At 59.0% G+C, this 20588-nt stretch overlaps 1 protein-coding gene across 1 annotated transcript; it reads right to left on the reverse strand.

The window, feature by feature from the left end:
* Positions 1-8082: 8082 nt before the first annotated feature.
* On the reverse strand, positions 8083-19928 carry KLF16 (KLF transcription factor 16). The gene is made up of 2 exons (XM_065422291.1): positions 19517-19928; positions 8083-8369 (listed from the first exon to the last, which is right to left on the reverse strand). Exons 1-2 carry the CDS (start codon positions 19926-19928, stop codon positions 8083-8085), a joined length of 699 nt encoding a protein of 232 aa, XP_065278363.1.
* Between the last annotated feature and the right edge of the window lie 660 nt (positions 19929-20588).

Here is a 20588-nt window from a genome sequence, read left to right on the forward strand (position 1 = left end):
TGGCCGAGCGCGGTGCAAATTCTGCTCAGGGATCCCTTCACCCGCCTCCTCTACAGAGGAATGGGGCAGCAGCCCAGCAGCCTTATGCAGCCGGTTAGGAAGGGAAGTGAAAACTACCTCTCCCTGACAATGCCGTTCGGGGAGCTTCAAGGGGGCCGAATGCAATGACTCAGTGGGAATGTAGCCAGGACGCCAAGATGAAACTTTGGACTCTCGCCAAGCAGCATGACCCATTCTAACAGGGAGAGTAGCCACTAGGACTTGGGATAGCTGGGGTCTATTCCCAGCTGACCTTGGACAAGTCACTCCCCTCTGTGCCTCAGTTTCCCCCATGTATAAAATGGTCATGATACTGACCCTCCTTGGTACAGTGCTTTGAGATCTAGGAGGATAAGAGCTAGGGGATTATTCTCATAAGGGGCCACGGGCTCTCTGCTGAGCATGAGGCGCCAGGCCTGGGTTTTCGGTCTCGTCCCAAAAGAGGGCTCCTCCATCAGCATAGTTCTCCTTAACGGGCCTGCAGTGGGCTCGGAGGGAAGGGCGCCACCCGTTGTATCGGCACTCCCTAGAGACCCACCGTCCTCCAATGGCCCCAGGCCGACACTGCTTAGCTTGTTGGCCGAGAGGCTCATGGGAACGGCTCCCTTAGGCCAGGGCCAGTCTAACCCCTTCAGTCCTCCAGGCCAGTCGACATTAGTACTCAGCCCCTTTATGGCCCTTTGCAGCTGAGGATCCCAAAGCACTTAACCCCAGATTCCAGGGGATAGGGGACAACCCATTCATTTGTGGCTTGGGGGTCTGGAATGCTCTTCCTCTTCCACCCCCCGTGTCCCGGGGCACAAGGGGAAGGGCCACGTCCTGAAAGCAAGCAGTGGGTCAGGCCAGGAGATTGGACAGAGGATAGGACGGGATGCAGAGGAGACCCCCTACGTTCCGGAGGTGGGCCAGGATCTGCTGGGCTGTAGGAAGTGGGGTATAAGCTGTATGGCATTTCTGCAGTTCACTAGAGACGGGAGGTCATTTTATCTTTGTCTTTGGCACTGGTGCGAACGCTGCTAGAATAGCGCGCCCAGGCCTGGTGTGCACAATTCAGGGAGGATGTCGATACACTGGAGAGGGGTCAGAGAAGAGCCACGAGGCTGATTGAAGGATTAGAAAGCCAGAGTGACTGAGCCCGGACTCTGTTTAGCTTAACAAAGGGAAAGCTAAGGGGGGACTTGGTCACAGCCGGTAAGTATCTGCACAGGGAACAAATATTGAATAACGGGCTCTTCGCTCTAGCAGAGGAAGTCGAACACGACCCAACGGCTGGAAGTTGAAGCGAGACAAATTCCGACTGGAAATAAGATGCACATTTTTAACGGTGAGAGTAATTAACTATTCGAACAACTCCCCAAGGGTTGTGGTGGCTTCTCCGCCACTGACTATTTTAAATCAAGATTGGCTCTTTTTCTAAAGGATCTGCTCTAGGAATCATTTTGGAGCAGGTCTCTGGCCTGTGCGACGCAGGCGCTCAGACCAGATCATTCCTTCTGGCCTTCACATCAGCAGAACAGAAGAGCAGCCAGACTAGGCCAGACCAAAGGTCCATCTAGCCCAGGATCCTGTCTTCTGACAGTGGCCAGTGCCAGGTGCCCCAGAGGGAATGAACAAAACAGGGAATCATCAAGTGATTCATCCCCTGTCGCCCATTCCCAGCGTCTGGCAAACAGAGGCTAGGGACACCATCCCTGCCCATCCTGGCTAATAACCATTGATGGACTTATCCTCCATGAACTTATCTTGTTCTTTTTTGAACTCTATTATAGCCTTGGCCTTCACAACATCCTCTGGCAAGGAGTTCCACAGGTTGACTGTGTGTTGGGTGAAAAAAAAACTTCCTTGTTTTAAACCTGCTGCCTATTTATTGACCCCTAGTTCTTGTGTTATGAGGAGTAAATAACACTTCCTTATTTACTTTCTCCACACCAGTCATGATTTTATAGACCTCAATCATATCTCCCCTTAGTCGTCACTTTTCCAAGCTCAAAAGTCCCAAGCTTATTAATCTCTCCTCAGAGGGCAGCTGTTCCATATCCCTAATCATTTTTGTTGCCCTTTTCTGAACCTTTTCCAATTCCAATACATCTTTTTTGAGACGGGGCGACCACATCTGCACACCGTAAGTAGAAGCATTTGAAAGGTCAGGCCCAAGGACACATCTGGTGCTTCTCTGCCACCAGATAGGTCAGGAAACACTACAGAAACCTCATAGCCCCAGCATGAGGTTAAACGTCACCCTGCTGCCAGCGTACTGAGGGGAAACTGAGGCATAGAGACACACTGCTTGCCTGAGATCTCACGGCAAGCCAGGGGAGGAGCTGGGAATAGACGTCAACTCCCAGTCATGTGCTGCAATAGGTAGAGCTGTACAGGCTGGCAGATGGGGTGCAAACAGAGGAAGCTCCAAATTAAGTGTGGACCGGGCCAGGGGAAGATCTAGCTTTGAAGTTTCCGTGTGTAATCCTGCGTCTACGAGCCACTGAATACTCCGAAGGCCTAGGCACCAATTATGTCCTGTTTAAGCCTAAGCCACATGGTTGATCTTCTGCCTAAGGGGTCAATTTCACATATAAAAAGGTGCCACCTCTTGATACATCTACTTAGCAAGGGCCTCTGGGACAAGCAGATCCGATTTCGGACCTCTCCCCCTGTGATTGGGGGTGGGGGGTGTCAGGATAGGACGATCTGACTTAACAGAGGCTACACAGATTTTTTTTTAAAAAAGACAGGAAGGAGACAAAAGAACCAATCAACAGCTTTACCTCCAGCCGAAATATACAAAGCACAAAGAATTGCTTTCCAAACACCCCCAACACCCTCCCCCTGATAGCACGAAGCTTGGGCTCCCAATCACGGGCGCCAGCCGGCTCCTCGTCAACCAGTCAGTCGTGGTTCCGAACCGCTCTATAAAAGTCGCACTAAAAAAGTAAGGTTTTTTCCCCCCCAAAAAAGCAGCAGCATTTTATTTTACGGTATAGAGACCTATTTATACAACTCCAGCTCTGATAGAGAAGAGACTCTGCATAAATATCACACGCACACAGAATAACGTTATCCCCTCTTGTAAGAAAAGAAACCATCTCGCCACGCTTATTAAAAATCACAAGCCAGAAAAATACCCACTTTGCATGGAATCTGGGGAGCCCAGATATAAACCTGCTCTTGGTGGAGACGGATCTTGGCTACACTAGGTATGGAGTTCTCAAACTGGGGGTCGGGACCCCTGAGGGGGTTGCGAGGTTATTACATGGAGGGTCGCGAGCTGTCAGCCTCCACCCCAAACCCCGCTTTGCCTCCAGCATTGATAATGGTGTTAAATATATTAAAAAGTGTTTTTAATTTATAAGGGGGGGGGGTCGCACTCAGAGGCTTGCTATTGGAAAGGGGGCACCAGTACAAAAGTTTGAGAACCACTGGGCTAGGGGAAGGGATTTGGTCTTTCCCAAACGGGAACTACCCTCCAGTTTAACTGGGACCCATCCCCCCTTCCCATTTAGCAGTATGAGAGAGAGCAGAACCCCCAGGATAAGGATCCCCGACACCCCTGTAAATCCAGAGTGACTCCACTGGAACCAGTGGCGTTCTAGATTTACTCCCCATGTAATCAAGATCAGAATCCAACTGCATAGGCAGAGAAACGGGGGGGGAAGGAAAGTTGCGGGAGGGGAAGATCTAGGGCCCAGACCTGAATGGGAGCTTTGCCTGAGTAAGGACCGCAGGGGTGGGCCCCTAGCGAGGGATGCTCCCAGGAACAGCAGCTGCAAGGAGATTGTGCCCCCGTGACAATGGAGTTTGCCCCATTCCCCGCCCCTCTCCCCTCCCTGGCGCTGGTGCCTTGAGGAAGCTTCAGGGATAAAGAGACTGGATTAATAAAGACATTGAAAACCCACCAGCCCCTCCCCCCCAAGGAAATGCCAGGGGCGGGAGGCAGAATACAGAGAACCTACAGTATCAGAGGGGCAAGCGCACTGCAGCCAGTCCGAAACGCGTTTGCCTCCAAAGCGGGAGCCGTTCAGCGGGGCGGGGGAGGAGAAGGACCCATTCCAGTTCAACTCCTTGGGGGAAAGGGAGAAATCAGTAATAAATAAGGAGGAAATAAGTGCACGGAGGCTGGGGGGGAGCAGGGGGGGAAGGACCGCCTTTGGAGCTGGAGGGGAGGACTGGTGGCTCCATGCTGCACGAACGGCCTTTAACCAGCTGCTGAGTCCCCACAGAGAATCTCCCCACACGTGCAAAGTGAATTTCGGCTGGCGGAGGCAGAGTGGCCCCTCCCCCCACCCCCACCCAGCTGGACTCTCCTCCCCCGCCCCCAGAACACGGCGCTCTGCCAGAGCCCATCCTTGGAAGGGGCCACACACCAGCTGTCCAGGTTAGAGCAGGGCCCTTCCTGATCTAGCTTCGGTGGGGGCCAAGTGGCCCTGCTCAGGGCTCTGGCCACCCCTCACCGTGGTGGGGAAACTGAGGTCACGCTGGTCCCTGGCTGCATATGGGCCAGCAGGGACCCAGCGCAGCCCACAGGCTTCAGCGATGCTTCCTGGGGTCACCAACATCTGTCTTCGCAGGTGCCGTCTACACTAAGCAAAACCAGCCCAGACTACAGGTTCCCCTCCCCCCCCTCCCCGTCACACTCACAGGAAGTTACCCCTGAACCCGCCCCCCTCCAGCAATGATGCCAAGTACTACAGGACAGGAGCATCGGGGATCCCAGAATGCACTGCGGCAGCACAGCTAAGGCGGGCTGGGTCCGAACTGCTCCAGTGCCAGGCTTATCTTGGGAGGAGACGCGCCAGCCTCACCCGCACCAGCTCAGGCCACTAACCGCTTCACGCCCCAGCCATGGAGCCCTTCCTGAAAGGTTGTTTCTAGATCACCTGCTTTTGCCCTCTCCTCACTGGTCCATTAACTACCCCCCCTTTCTTCTCCTCCTCCACCCACTTAGCCATTTCGTAAGCCACCCCCCCCCCCCCGGCCCTATCCCCATCACAAGGGCCCTGGGACCGCCCCAGAGAATAGTCACCCAGCGACACCTTTGCATGAACCAGCTGGTGGAAAATGTTGGGCTCCTTCAACAGTTCCTGCTGGAAACAGATCTCCCTCGAGCTTCAGCCATGAAAGCAGGAGAGAGACAGGCAACTCCCAAAGGCCAGTCAGTTTGTGATGGGCACAGGCAGGAAAGGACGCCGAGCCCCCTGGCACGACACTGACGTGAGAAGGGACCCGCTGGCTAATGCAGTACGTTTCAGTGTATTCTACCCAAGGTGGCCTTTGGCGAGCCGCCCCGAGAGGCAGCCGCTGCTCCCGGAGCCGGGGTCCGGCTGGCGTCTCTTCCCGGCCGCTCTGAGCTCTCTTGTGCCCCAGTCCAGGAGGCCGGAGACAAGGTCCAGCCAGAGGAGCTTCACAGAGTCCTCAAGCTCCGACGCCGGAATCCTGGCCGCTGCCAGATTGGGCCCCAATCCCAGCAAGCTGCCGGCTCCTTCGAGACAGTCCCATGGCCTGGGCCATTGGAGACAGTCCGACGGAGACTGATCCCGCAGCGCTGGGACCCGGGGGCCACGCGGAATACGGAGAGGGGGCAAAGGAGGCCAACTCCCAGCCATGCCACGCTTGAGGAACTCCCAGCAGACCCATCCCAGACACGTCTCTGAAGCGTTCCAGGGGGCAAGGTTCTCTCCGGAGAGCCCAGGGAAAGCACTGGGGGAGGGGGGTTGCTTCTTGATCGAAAGCGCGCCTGGACTGAGAGAGGCATGGGCGTGGAGCAGCCTATCCCCATACCAGGTGTGGTGTGGGCATTGGTAGGGCCAACGCAGGAGGGGAGAGCCGTGCCAGCCACGCCAATGGCTTTGTTACGCAGGCAGCGGGACCCCAGGAACTGCCCGTGACCCATCAAACTCGTTCCACCAAGGCCAATCGGCCTGGGCTCACGCGTCGTGGGGAAAGCTGATGTTCAGCCTTCTGGCCAGCGGCACGGCACTGCACACAAGCCGCCAGGCCTATCCCCAGAGCAGGCAGAACACCCGCGTCTATAAAATCACCATCACCCATGCCAACGCGGGGTAGCGCCTTGTCCCCCTCTAGTGGTCAGACCCCAGAGTCCGCTACTGCGACGGAACTAACGGAGCTGGGCTCTTAGCTCAGGCGACAAACTCACTGCTTTTAGAGCCAGAGGTCCCAGGTTCAATCCCCGCAGCTGACTGAACCAGGGGCATTACTGCACCGCAACCCTGACCTACCTCAGGGCTGGGTCTACACTGGGACCTTACACCAGCACAGCTACGTCTCTGATGGGCGTGAAAAATCCACTCCCCTGAGCGGCGTAGTTAAGCCGACCAAACCCCTGGTGCAGACAGCGCGAGGGCGATGGAAGAATTTGTCCGTCGACCTAGCTCCCGCCTCTCGGGAAGGTGGATTGCCTACGCCGATGGGAGAACCCCGGCCTAGGTGGAGTCGACACCCAAGTGCTCCAGCAGGTTAAGTGTAGACACACCCTTAGTGACTTCAGTGCAGCGACTTGCAGCAGAATCAAATGGAGCAGCCCACTTGGCTGAGAAAGGCGGCTATGGAACCGCCGTTGTACCAATAAACTAGTCCACTCTGATCCTAGTGCAGTTCTGGGACAGGCCTGCTTTCGATGGACTGAAGGCACTTGGCCCTATATTTCCAGCAGTGACTAGTGATTTTTTGGGTGCCCCACCTGACCCACCTCAAAGGGGCCCCCTGTGTCTTTAAAGTGCTGAGAACTCTCTGGGAAAAAAATTAAATTACAAGTTTTCAGGAAAATCCGCAGCGCCCCCCCAAATCACCAAGAACCGAAATGCAGGCCCAGGCTTCCCCTAAAACAGCTGCACACGGCCGGGTTCCAGCAGCAGTATGCCGCGTAGACAAATACTCAATCCGCACCCGCTTCAAAGAGGCTGGCTGGGGCGCATGTCACCCCCCCCTTATACCCCTTCACCCCGATTCCACAGCTATAAAAACCGATTTTGTCCATAAATAGATTCCTGCCTAAAAAGCCCAGCCCCAACCCATGGCAGGGGCTGGACGGAGAGTCACTCGAAAGGTACATTTCCCCCCCCCCCCCCACGGCCCAGTCAGTCAGTCTGTGTCCACTGGCCAGATACCCACGACTTGCAAAGACCTCAGAAGGTTGCAGCCGGAGGCGCGTTAGTCTGTATAAATAAATACTCAGAATTCCCCTCTGGGGGAGGGATAGATCTATATCTAGGTTGGGCTTCCCCTGGAGGGAGAGGGGAGAATTTCAGGGGAGCAGGTCCTGGTTTCCAGAAGGAGAGGGGAGGGGAAGTGGGAGACGCAGGGGACTTCAGCCACCGGCCATCTCCTCCCTGAGCAGCCTTCTGTCCCAAGAGCAAAGCAGTCACGGCCTCCGGGGACGGGAGGCAGAACTGGCCTGGTTTAAGCTGCCTTCGTCAAGGGGTCCCCAAGGTGCAAGTTGGAACCATCCCTAGGGTGCCCCCTGCTGGGGAAGTGTCATTGCACCAGCACCAGGAGGGTAAACCAGAGAGGAGGCAAGGGCCTTGATTTGCCCCTCAGCATCTCCAGGGCGAAACAGCCCCGCACGAGTCGAGCCGGTAGAGTCTGGCATCGTGGTAGCTGGGGATTCCCGGAGAGGTGCCACCTCTCACCGCCATGCAGGAGCCTGCCCAGGAGAGGGGCTGGCGGCAGCGAGGGCGAGGTCGTAGCCTTCCCCCCGCCCAGCTCCTTCCACAGCCGCCCAGGGGGAGCAGCACGGCCCGCGGGACTGGACGCCCGACCGCTGTGCCACACAGGCCGGGGGTGGGGGATGCTGGACGTCACCACGAAGCCAGGTGGGGAGAGGCTGCTGCTCGAAGACACCCAGAACATGGAGCGGAAGGTCCCCATGAGCAGGACCCCGTCAGGGGGGAGCAGACGGTTCGCTCGCCCCACAGATCCAAGGGCAGCCTTGACACCGGGCACTCTCGGTGGCTTCCTGGGCCGGCCTGGGCCAGGCGGCACCTTTTGGGGTCCGTGCCACATGGTCCCCGCTTGGAGCAGCGCCAGCCCCTACAGGAACTTGGCCGGGCTGGGGGCAGGGCTGGCGACGGGGCTCCCCGCCAGGCTGCCGGGCGCGGAGTCGCTGGGGCAGCCCAGCCGCTTGACCATGGAGGGGTGGAAGGCGGGATGGCGGCGGGCATGCTTGGTGAGGTGGTCGCTGCGCATGAAGCGTTTCTCACAGAGCGGGCAGGCGAACTTCTTCTCCCCGGTGTGGGTGCGGTAGTGCCGGGCCAGCTCGTCCGAGCGCGCAAACTTCTTGGAGCAGTCAGGCCAGGTGCACGGGAACGGCCTCTCACCTGGGGGGAGGGGGGAAGAGCGTGAGACACAGCAAGGAGCCCAGGGGGGGATGTCCCCGTGCCCCCTGCCCCGACCCCTTTGGACTCCCCCAGAGAGTCCCCACACCCCCACCCCTATCCCCTTTGGACTCCCCCAGACAGTCCCTGTGCCCCCCCGCCTCTGACACCTTTGGGCTCCCCCAGTCCTCCTGCTCCAACAGCACAGGCTCTTAACACTTCAGCTCAAGGAGAATCTCCACCAGCCATTCACCCTATAGGGCCTATGACACACAGCTGAGCAGTTTCAATTCCACCCAGTGGAGGGCAGTGTTCCACACAGCAGTCCAATAACAGTGTTGGACAAACAACCCAGGTGCATTGTGAGTTGGGGGCTCCAAGTACTGGGCATTTGCTCTAGCCAGGGGCAGCTGGCTTGGCTGGCCAGTGACATGAACTCATGGAGCACTGTGTGAGCTCCGAGTCCCTGGACTGACTTGGGGAAGGGCTCAGAGCTCGAGAAGGATGCAAAGAGAAAGGGAAAGTTCATCATTCATTTCAACTCCTACCCCTCCAAAACAATCTCCCGTGTCCCAGCTAGGTGGCAGCACGCTAATTATGGACTGTGACACACAGCACGGTTCCCTGGGTTTGGGGATATTTCTGCCACGTGAGCCTTTTCCCCAGCAGAATCAGAGCACGGATCCCGGCCAGCTGCAATCAGCGTCTCACGTCTTGCGTTACCAGGGGACTGGGACCGCACGCGCCTCGCTCTGCTCCTGGTGTCCCCGAACCGCCCTGCAGTAGAACTGGGGACGCCGGGAGGCACTGAACCGGAACAGCACGGGGGCTGCGGGTCACAGGCAGTTCAGTTCTCCTGCAACAGACCCACCTCCCCGGCTCTGGGCTCTGCCACTGGAGCAGGGCTTGTGCGATAGAGAGAAGCTAGGGGGTGCTGTGCTGGGACAGGTCCAATGCCCACTGGCCCCGGAAACACAAACGGTCCGTGCCTCCCCCGTCCACGGGCAGCCCGCTCCGGTGAGGACTATGCCAGGCCCGGGAACGAGAAGTGCCCAGCAGACAGACTCAGCCGAGGGCTCCAAGCCCACCCAGCCCCTGGGGATTGTTTTCTGGTTCTAATCCGCCCCCATCTGCCTAATCCTGATACAAAGCAACTGACCTGAGCAAGAATAAAAACAGACCCAGAGAGGACGAAGGCAAAATTAAAACCTCAGATTAAGATGCTGCCGGCTCCGGCCTCCCCAGAGACTAATTAGATGCTCGGCACAGGGCTTCCAATCTAGCCCCCAGTTCATCAATCTCTCTTCACCTGCAGTGACTGCTGCCTCTCTTACTACGGCGCCCCCTGCTGCTCAGGTGCAGACTATGCCGCATGCCTGGACTCCTGAACTTGTCTGGACTGAAGGTCTTTCGAAGAGAGCCGACACCCCACTGAGCCAGGAGCGTCAGTACCAGAGACACAAGGGCCATGTGCTCCTGGGGGCACGTGCAAGGGGCAATTGGGCTGACAAAGCCGAGAGCCACTTGCAATGAGGTGCCGAGAGAAACCCAGGGCTTGATCTGCCCGGGCTCCATTCCAGGTGCTTGCAATCACAAGCGTGACAGGATCGTCACCGGATCAGTAGTGAGCGAAATTCCACCACAATCTGCCACTTGCATCTCTGGCCTTTCTTCCGGTTTAACCCACCCAGCCCCTCGCCCCCAGCAGACTGGTCCCAAGGCCCAGGAGGGGAATATCACGTCCTGGACCCGTGGCTGGTTCAGGTCCGATCCTGCCTGACCCCTCCATCCCACGTATCAGCGGGTTACCACTGTGCAGTTGGACAGTTGCAGAGCCAGAAACTAGGGCCAAGTTAAACTTCCTTAAACATTTTTTTTCCACAACGTATGACACAGGTGGACTGCAGAGGAATTGCCAGATTGGATCAGATCAGGGACCCTTCTAGACCAGTCTCCGGTCTCAAACAGTGGCTAGCACCAGCTGCTTCAGCGGGAGGAGCAAGAAACTCAGCAGTGACGGGGTAATCTGCACCCAGCAAAGCTGGCTCCTGACCCCTATGGCTAGAGGCCAATTCATGCCCTGAGTTGGGTTTATCTCCCTGCCAAAACTCTTGTATCTTTGGATGAACTCTCGGTGATCTTTTTTTTAATCCTGCAAAACTCTTGACCCCGGTGATCCCTTGTGGCAAGGAGTTCCACAGGTCAGAAAGAAGATACTTCACCCATCGGTCACTGGTCGAATGATGGGAGGTTTTAAAGTCAGCATAGATTTGGGGTGACCAGCCTCCCCCACTCACAGCTTCGCCCCTGGTAAGCGACAAGACCCCCCCCCCACGCTTACAACTATGAAACATTTTAAACCACGTCACCCTGCTCTGTGAATCCCGCGCATGAGAGGCTTTCCCCTGACTGCACAATCACCAGTTGGCACAATCTTACGCAGCCGTTTTCGACAGGAAAACGTGGCCCCCGTCACTGGTTACAAATAGCTTCTCCTGACTGCGTAAGCCCAGGGCGAAGGAGCGAGGCGAGTAAAGGAATCAGACGCAGCTCCAATTTCAAGAGCTTTTCCCCAGCGCCAGTGTGAGTCACAGCCCAAGCTTGGCAGAGGAGCGTGGGATGTTCAGGGGACCCTTTCAAGGTAAAATGAAATCAAAGTCTTTGCTTACTCCTGTAGCCCCGACCCTGAAAACCGCTCCTGGCAGCTTAACCAGGCTCCCTTTGACTTCACACGCTAAGCACATGTTGCAGCAGCTGGGCCTAGGAGGTCTAACAGATCTTTTGCCATCATTGACCCGAATTTAACAGATATGTGTATGAGCGTTACAATAGAACCTGGTGACACCGATCAGGGGCCAGGAGCTAGGGTGACCCTATGTTCCGTTTTGGCTGGGACAGTCCCCCTTTTTAAGCCCCATCCCAGGCGTCCCGACTTTTTTGGCAAGGTGACTCACTGAAGACCCAATGCCCAGTCTTGCCAAAAAAAGTGGAGCACACCCTGCTACGGGGGCACGGAGGAACTTTTGTGGGGGGCGAGTGGCGACACCAGGCAGCTCGGGCTGGTCCCACACGGGCGGGGGGGAGGGGGCGGACTTGGGCCAGCCTTGCACAGTGTCCTGTTTTCACTTTGGGAAATACGGTCACCCTAGCCAGGCCCCACTGCAGTAGGTACCCCTCCCACCCCACAGAAAGAGAAGGTCCCTGCCCCGCCTGTGATGCATTATGTGGCTTGTTATTGCTGCCTGGAGTTTTGTATTGGTAACACCACCGCAGAGGATTAATAATGAATGCCTTGAGAGTCTCGTTTGCTCGTCTGTATTCCCAGGCTCGCATCCCTGCACGAGCCACTGACCGCTTTCACGTTGCGCTTCTCAAGGCCCAGCTCCTTCGCCCTCCTCATGAAAATACTTCTACTCAGCTCAGATTCTGCCCAAACAAGAGGGACTCAGGGCAGCAGCTAGATGGGCGAGGGGCTGTAAGAATTCCTGGCTCTACCACCAACTCCCGGCGTGACCCAGGGCAAGTCACGGCCCTCCCGTGCCTCAGTTTCCCCATCTGTGAAACAGGGATACCACTACTTCCCCTGTGTTTTGAAAAGCTTTGCTCCCTGACGGCTGGGACGGGCTTTGAAAACCCCGGCAACTCGACGGGAAAGGCGTTCGGCTGCTCTGCGCCCACCAAGACTGCAACACGTGGTGCGAATCAATGGGGATGCCTACTCTTACACCGTGACAGTGGAGACACGGGAGGGGTTCTCCTGTCGCTGTGGTTAACCCCCCTCCCCGAGAGGCAGTAGCGGGGCCAGCAGAATTCTTCCATCGCCCCAGCGCTGCCTACACCTGTCTCCCGGGGGAGACGTAGCTACGCCGATGTAAGTTTTCAGTGCAGACCAGCCCTAAGAAACTGGTCAGCGTCCCTTTGAGTTCAGATCCTGCCCTGGACCCTGCCTCTCCAGCGCCAGCGGCAAGCCCTTTGTTAGGGAGCCTGAGCCCTGCCGCCCCTCCCCAGCACACAAAGAGAAATGCCCACTGCCAATCCATGCCCACTCGCGCCTCCCGGCAGACCCCGGCTGGCGCCCGAGCGCAACGCGTCAGCTGCTTCGCTTGTCCTGCCTCGAACTGGAGCAAGCCAGACGCTCAGGGCAGGAGGCAAGAGCGGGGGATGGGAGAGCACACTTCAGGCCCCGGGCTTTGCAGCCCAGCCCCCCGCCCTGGAAAACAGCTTGTGTCACGCAAGAGGCCGGAGAGCCGCGCGGGGTTGGAGCCGGCCCATCGCTCCGCATAAGCGTCAAAAGCTCCTCAGGTCAGGCGTAACCTCCCGCCCCTTCCCTGCCTCCCACGCTGGGCCTGCTGTCTGCACGGAGGGGGAAGCCAGGGGACAGGCAAGCGGTGGGGGAAATCAGCTACAGCTGGGTTTGCCGGCGGGCTGTGGCTCGAAGGGGACACAGGCTGGGGTAGCCGCTAACAGAGAGAAGGGTGGGCTGGTCTCCTTGCAGGGGTGCTCCCCGGCGGTGCTGGGCCTGGACAGTTTTTAGAACCAGCGTGCAAGGGGCTAAATCCAGGAAGATCTGCTCTGATCCACGTTCATTTCACCATCCCTACCCGCATAAAGCCCACGGCCCCTCCCGGCGCATCCAGAGCATACGCACAGCACTTTCTCTGCAAGGCGTTGAACAGACGCTGAATTGCACCAAGGTGGGCAAACGCCACTGCCGCTTAGCCAGGGGCGGGCCGGACGGCGGCCCAGAGGTCACCCGCTCAAGGTCACAGCAGAGCTGCTCTGGGACCAAGGCATCTTGAGTCGTGGCTCGCTGCCCCGAGCGCACTCCCGGCCTGCCTCTGCTGCCACGGGAGCGAAGCTGCCCGCGGTTTGCCAAGCTAAACACTTGGGTTTCCCATTGGCTACGGCCAGGGAGTCATTCAGTGCCAGGGGGCCCAGGTGAGGGGCGGAGAGGAGGCCCTAACCTTTGAACTTCAGAGGGCGTGAGACCAAGCCCACCCGGCTAATTCAATGCAACCCTCCCCGCTAGGAGTAATTGCACGCCCCCCCTCCCTCCCCCGCAGCTCTCAGGGGCCGCTGAGAGGCTGACGCAGGCAGCACGGGGACTGCCCCATGACTCATCCCGCCAGCCCAGCTCAGCACGGTTTGGGTGCAGGCGCTGGGAAACCCTTTTGTCTTGGAGCAAAAACAAACATTAAAGCCAGGAACAAAAAGCCTCACGCAAGGCGCCAAAGGGCCGAGCCCCAGGCCAGCCACTGCAGCTCAGGCTGATCCTCTCTAGAAGGGGTGGAAAGGGGAGGCCCAAAGGGCAAGAATTCAATGCAGGAACTGCAGCGAGGGCAGGGCCCCGACTCCGGGGTGGGGGAGAGCCAGTAGCAGAGGTCCCAGCCCAGTGGCAGCACCGGTTTTGGGTTCACAGAGGCACGGTTAGTTCCTGGCAGGAGATTTGTGGGCAGGGCAGTGCCAGCAGCTGCTTTGGGAACTCCATGGGTTAACGCCACATGCAGGCAACTCTCTCTCCCGCAAGCCGCGCTCCAGAAGAGACAGGCACATGGGCTCCTGCAGCCGCGTGCAGCCGGGGAATCTCACGCACCATCTGTGCTGCCAGCGCCGAGCGAGCTCAGTGGCGGCAGCGGGGTGAGACGAGGACAGCGGCTCCGTCGGCGCGGGATCTTCCGGCTCTGCGGCACAGCCAGCCCTCCCGGTGCACGGAGGCTGCCCCCTCCCCCACGCCCTGTGCTTTCATTCAGCGGTTCAAACCCTGCTCCAGACCCAGGGCGTCCGGGACTGTGCCCGCAGGATGGTCAAAAGGCAGAGGAGAGGAAGCGGGGGCGGGGGCGGGTTCTGTCAGAGCCTCACCCAGGCATCTCAGGGCAGCTCCAGCCCCCGCGGTTCAGCCCAGTCTAACACCAGGGATTTAAAGGGGACGTCGTCAAGCAGTTTAGACCCCAGATTCCACACCCCTCGGACGCTGCGATCAGGCACCCTCCTTGCTCGGTACCAATCGGGCCACCTCCAGACAAGCACACACCAATCGCCACATGCTTCCTACATCCCCCCGGCCATGGAAGTACCAGCTGCCCGCCTGCCGCGGACAGCGGCTGGGGCGTGCAAAGGAGCTACAGGAGTTGTGTCCACATCGCACTGAAGGTCGGGGGAGTTCAGAGTAACTCCCTCAGGGGCTTTGAAAATCCCAGGCATCTCCTGCGCAGCTTCGTTTACCTGCAGGACCTACAGTCAACAAGGCAGGGGGCTGGGAGCGAGAACTCCTCCGTTCGATTCCCGGCTCTGCCACCGACTCACAGCACGCTCTTCAGTGATTCACCCAACCACGCTGTGCTTCTGGGGAGGGGGTACAGCTGCGGGCGCCCCGAGAGATAAACGAGACGTTCAAAACAGGGGGCAGGGTAGCCTAGTGGACTGGGACTCTGGAGAGCTGGAGTCACCGTGGTGTCCAGGGACCAAACGCAAGGACTTCCAGCTGGATGGTCTCTGTCCCCCTCCACGCTGGGGACAGTTGTTCTGTAGGTTCTCGCCAGCACAGAAGGCCGGTGTCCGGGCATCTCCCACTCACTAGGGTGCTACCGAGGAGAGGCCTTAGCAAAGGGCTGGCTCTGACACTGATCCACGTACAGGTCTCAGCCTTCCCCTCCTGCCACCGCGGGCCTACGCCTAGGCTGCCCCATCCCTGGCAGTTCACCCTCTCGGTCCAGCCCTCTGCAAAGGCCGAACTAACTCCCCCAGCAGCCTGGCTCCAGCCCCCCACCGCCCGCAGGGGACCTGGCTTCTCTCCACCTCCCTCCCACCACCGGCTCAGGTTACAAGAACCCTCTAGCCCAGCCACGCTCTAGCCGCTCCTTTGTAGAGGGGGGGGAGGCTCCGCTGATATCCTGAGCTGCCCCCCCCCCCAAGCGCCCCAGCTCCTAGTGCCACGCCGCCTCGTCAAGTTCAAACCGTCCGAGTCCAGCCATCACGCCACAATGGGGCCTTTCATCCCCCAACGACGCGACAGCAGGCCCCGCACACAATGCCACGGGCCCGAGTCCGGCTGCCTCTCCGCGGGCATGCCAGAGCCAATCTGCCGGGTGAGCAAAGCCCACCGGGATGCCGGCTTGGGGTAAGCGAGACACACACAGTCTGCCCTGACACAGAACCCCGTGAGGCGTAGGCGGCCGACAGGGGCTGGGGGCGTCCCTCCCAGCGGGAAACTCGAGTCCACCTCAGCGAGATCTTGCCCAGGACTATTTTCTACCCAAGGTGGAGTGAGTGCCTGGGGCTAGCCATGAGGTGACTTCACGGGTGCTAGCCGCCGTCTGGCTCCAGCTTTCAGGTTATTGGCTCCCAGCCACCTTGCAGATCTTCAGTTCAGGGCCAGATTCCCCATACGAGCTGAGGCTCAAGTTTTCAAGGGCTCCGAATCCACAATCCAGGCCTGATTTGCAAAGGATTTCAGCCCACACGTGACCAGGACCCCACTGTGCCAGGCGCTGCACAAACACAGAAGGGGTCTGACATCTGAAGTCATGCATGTTCTGGTTGCAGCTGGGCAAAAGGTACCCTTCCCCCCACTCCATACATCAGCTGGTGGGAGGAGCTGGCACAGGGGGTTGTGTGCATGGCACTTCTGCTACTCGAATTCTACCTTAGCTTTCATCCCCACCCCCAGGAATAACTCCAGTCCCCGTCTCTGCTGCTACAGTGGCTCCTCACAGCTTTTCCCCGAGGGCCTTGGCAGCCTTCCTGACAGTTCCACAGAACTCAGCAGCACCCTTCGCAAGCTGCTACTTGGTAAAGCTATGAGCTGCACCCGAAGCACTGGACCCAACTGCTTGCAGGCTGAGGAAGATAACGTTGCCTCGGGTCACGCTGGCTTTCCCATTTGGAGGGTTCTCCACATTGCCACAATGCACGGAAACTCTGGCCTTGTCTATCACAAAAGCTGTACCACTTTAACCACACCAGCATAGTTAAAGGGGGACAACGCCCCTTAGTGTGGATGGAGTTCTACGGGGCCTGTTCTACACCTAAAATCTAGCTCGATATAGCTACGTCTCTCGAGGTGTGCATAAAATCCACAGCCTTGAACGAAGCAGCCCTATCTCCCAGTGTAGACACAGCTAGGCTGAAGGAAGAAAGCTGCTGTCACTCGGAGAGGTGGGGGCCCTACACTGACAGAAGAACCCCTTCTGTAGGCTGCGTCTATACTATGGGGTTATCCTGGCATGGCTATGCCGGCATAATCCCCATAGTTATACCAATGCAAAAACTGTATAGTCCAGGCCTCAAATACTGCACGGACCAATGGCTTCACGTCCCCGCTCCAGACTCCGCAGGGCAAATTTCCTATCCACCGTGGGCAGGGGGATTTTTCAATCTAGATCTCTTCCAGGCTCTAATTTGGGAGAGGCTTTATCCCATTGGGGATGGCTATTACACCCCAGGAGGGCCCCCTTTACATATGCACATTACCATTAGCCAGCTACTACCCTGCCTAAATTAATCCAGCATATGGTCAGCCCTCAGAACTCACTGCAGTTGTGGCCTTATCTGAAGCCAAGGGATGGTGAACCGTTGCAGATCACCGTACATCAGTGCATTCGCACTGAGACAGTAGTGCTCTGCACTGGTGCAGCACCATCAGTGTAACTACCTCAATCAGGATGAGGCCTGTTGATCAGGTCTCTCGCCAGGCCACTCCCAAGGTCCAGCCCACGCCCCCTCCCCCGTGGTGACAGGGGGCCAGCGAACCAGCATGGCAGTTCCACACTGAAATCAAAGGACAACCATGTGCTCTCAGCAAAGCCAAACCAACCCCCGCATCGACAGGACTGACTATACACACCACTGATCAAGGCAGGGCTCATGGGTCATGTCGGATAGCAGAATTTCCAGACAGTTGCTCCCAACTGGTGCTATCATGTTATGGTGCCTAAGAGGACTTGGAGTGGAGCCAGCCATGGCTTCACACGCAGCCTCACTGGGACACCAGGTTTCACGCTAGGCATCTTGCTGCCTGATAACTAAGGTAGCAACTGTGGGAAGAGGCTGCCGACGCCATGAGACCCTCTGCTCCTCTGGGCAGACACATCGCAGGCCCACTCTCGACCCCCCATAACCGCACCGATTCACTGGTGAGAGGCAGGAGAGTTGGGCCCAATTGCTTTGGGTCTCTGTATAACCCCAAACTTTCACGACCTCTGGGTTGGTGGCAGTCCAGATCCGAACTCTGCCAAGACATAAGTCCTGGATCCAAATGCTTCCTAACGCTGGGGTGCAAGACTCCAGGCACCCACAATGGGCCAATATCTATCATCCGAACAATTAGCCACCCCCTACCATATATTTCAGTGTAGTTTTCATTAAGTGTGAGCTTAACACTGCAAAAGGGGCCAGTTTGACAGCCCAGCATGCACAACTCACGGCTCAGGGTCATTCAGGCCAGATTGACACAACAGACTCCTGCCAGCATCCCCACGTGGGTCAGGGGTGCGATCTCTGACCGACTCAGCCGGGCTGGCAGAATCCCCTCGTACAGGCACAGTTATAGCAGCAAAAAAGTGCAGTTATATCAGGCCAGCTTGTTTCACGTGAGGGAGCTCACAGCAGATATAAGCTAAGCATACATCGCGGGGGTGGTCTGTGGGTACATGCCAGTACCTGGCCTCAGTCTCCCCAAGAATTTGCAGGTAAGGCCAACTGAACCAATCCTTAAGAACAGTATCCCAGACACTCCTTCAGCCCCTGCCCTGTGGCTAGAACCAAGGCTTACTAAGGGCCTCTTATCTTTCCGCCCCCATACTGCCAACCTGCCCAATTAGAAACAACAAGAGAGGTGGGAGGGGGGGAATTAATGACACTCCCGCCTGGATCTCCTCTGCTCTGTTCAGTGCCAATGCCCCACCCTCCTTGCCTGGCACCAACGCAGGTGCAGCGGCCTCCCCAGTGCATCAGGGCGAGACAGAGAAGCAGGAAACCAGGCAGCTTCTGCCCTGGGATTTTGCCCCCTCCCCCTTCACGTCCATTTCTGCCTCCTGCCTCTCCCCAGTCCCACCCACCAGCTTAGGCAGAGAGGCACCAGGCAGCCTCGTGCCCAGTGGAGAGCTGCCATGCAGATTCCTGCGACCCACCCCGTACCCTCCCCCAGAGCCAGCTGCACCCCACAGACTCAGTGTGCAGGAAGCGCCAGCCCCGGGATTCGGGGGGGGGGGGCGGGGCGGGCCAGCCCCTCCCAGCCACACAGGCCACTTTCAAAAGTCGAAGGGCTTCAGCCACCTCCAGAGGTCCCCAGGGATGGGGTGCTACTCCCGGAAACCAGGGGCAAGGAAGAGATCCGTGGGGGTGGGTGGAGAGTCACACAGGGCAGCAGGCTCCAGGACCTGACGTGCGCACACTTCAGTGCCAGTCCCCCACCACGCACACGAAAAGAAAAGCTGCCGTGTTGCATGGCAGAGAAGGAAGGGAAGCGTGTCACAGGCCATGGCCACGCCTCCCAGACAGTCCAAGCCCCGCCCTTCCCACAGAAGGGTGGGGGAGGGGTAATAGACTGGGCTCCTGCCCCTTTGGGCCTGGCAACTGATGGATTTGAGGCCAATGGAAATGAAGTCGCGTTGTTCCACGCAGCGGGGGTGGGGGGAGTTGGACACAACTTCAGATCGCTTAACAACCCCCCCCCCAGCAAAAATAAGTGACATCACCCTTGACCCCCGCCCACCCGCCACAGGGAGGCCTCCGGGGTAGGTCATGGGGGCGGGGGAAGGGGTCACAGCTCCCGGGGCGAAGGAGGGAGGGAGGGAGATCGGTGCAAGATAAAGTCACCATCTGAAAAAGCGACGGGGGGGGGGCTGTTCCTACCTATGGGCATGGGGTACTGGGGAGATGCGAAAGGACTGGAGAGCTGGAGGGGATGGCGGGACCCCAGGAGGGAAAGGGGGGGCAGGGAGAGCAAAGGGAGGTGGGTAAAGGCGGGGGCCCCTCGTGGGTGGGGGAGGAGGGAGAACACGCGCGCAGGAGCAGGGGGGAGGAAAGTGGGGCTGGGGGAGGAGCGTGAGAGCGGAGGCGGCGGAGGCAGGTGGGCGGGGTCCCCGCGCAAGGAGGGGGCAGGTGGGGTCCCCACGCCGGGAGAAGGGGCAGAGTGGGGGAGGCGGCCTCACCTGTGTGCGTCCTCAGATGCGCCTTCAGGTGGGACGATTTGCCATAAACTTTGCAGCAGCCCTGGAAGTGACAGCGGTGCCGCTTGCCCCGGGAGGAGAGGCTGGGGCTGTGGCCGGGCAGCGGGGCGCGCTGGGGTCCGCCACCCCCGTCGGACAGGGTGGTGTAGCCGCTCTCCAGGTCCCCCCCTCCGGCCGACGAGGACGAGTTACTGCTCTCCGAGTGCGCCGAACCGGGGCGCGCCCTGCAGCCGGCCGCCGCCGGGGCTGCGCCCCGGAGGGTGTCCCGCACCTCCCGGTCCTCGCTGCTAGCGGGATCGGGGCTGGGGAGGCTGGAGGCGGCGGCGGGGTGGATCAGAGCCCCGCTGGAGATGGACACCAGGCACTCGGCAGCGAGGTAATCCAGGCAGGACATGGCTCTCCAAGGGGGGACCCGGCGGGACTGAACGGGGGGCCCGGAGCTGCTCCACTCGCCTCGCCCGGCTCCGGGGCGAGATCCGCAGCCTTTGTGTCTCCCGGCGGCCGAGAAAGCGGCGGCTGCTAAGGCTCGGGTGGCCCCTGCTCCGCCTCCGAGCGCACCGAGTGGCTGCGCCGCGCCCTGGCGCACGGAGAGAGACGGGGACACCCTTCCCCGCCCCGCCGGGAGCGCACGCACCACACCGCCCGCCCCAGGGCGTGGGCTGCAAGGGGGGGGACGGGCCCGCCCCGCCCCCAGCCCAGGGCTCCCCCCACTCTCCGCCGGGCTCCGCCTCTTGGCACATCGGCCCACACGCCGGCGGGAGGAGCGCATGGGGGGGATGCAATGGCCCCCGGTGAGGAGAGGGGCCGCCGGCTGCTGCTGGCTCGCCCCCAACTCCGCGCGTCTCAGCACGGGGCGGGCGGCAGCCCCCTCCCCCGGGCACAAGCGGCATGGTGCGAGCCCCTTCCCACCCGTGCCATGCTGCCTCTGGCCTCCCTCCCCTAAAGCCAGCACAGCCTCTGCTCCCATCACACCAGCCAAGCTCCTGCCCCCCACGCTTTGACATGCCTCTCCTCTCCTCTCCTCTGATCACCATGATGGGGAGTGTGTCCCCAG

The sequence above is a fragment of the Emys orbicularis genome, chromosome 24 (genome assembly GCF_028017835.1).
Source record: "Emys orbicularis isolate rEmyOrb1 chromosome 24, rEmyOrb1.hap1, whole genome shotgun sequence".
NCBI lineage: Eukaryota > Metazoa > Chordata > Testudines > Emydidae > Emys > Emys orbicularis.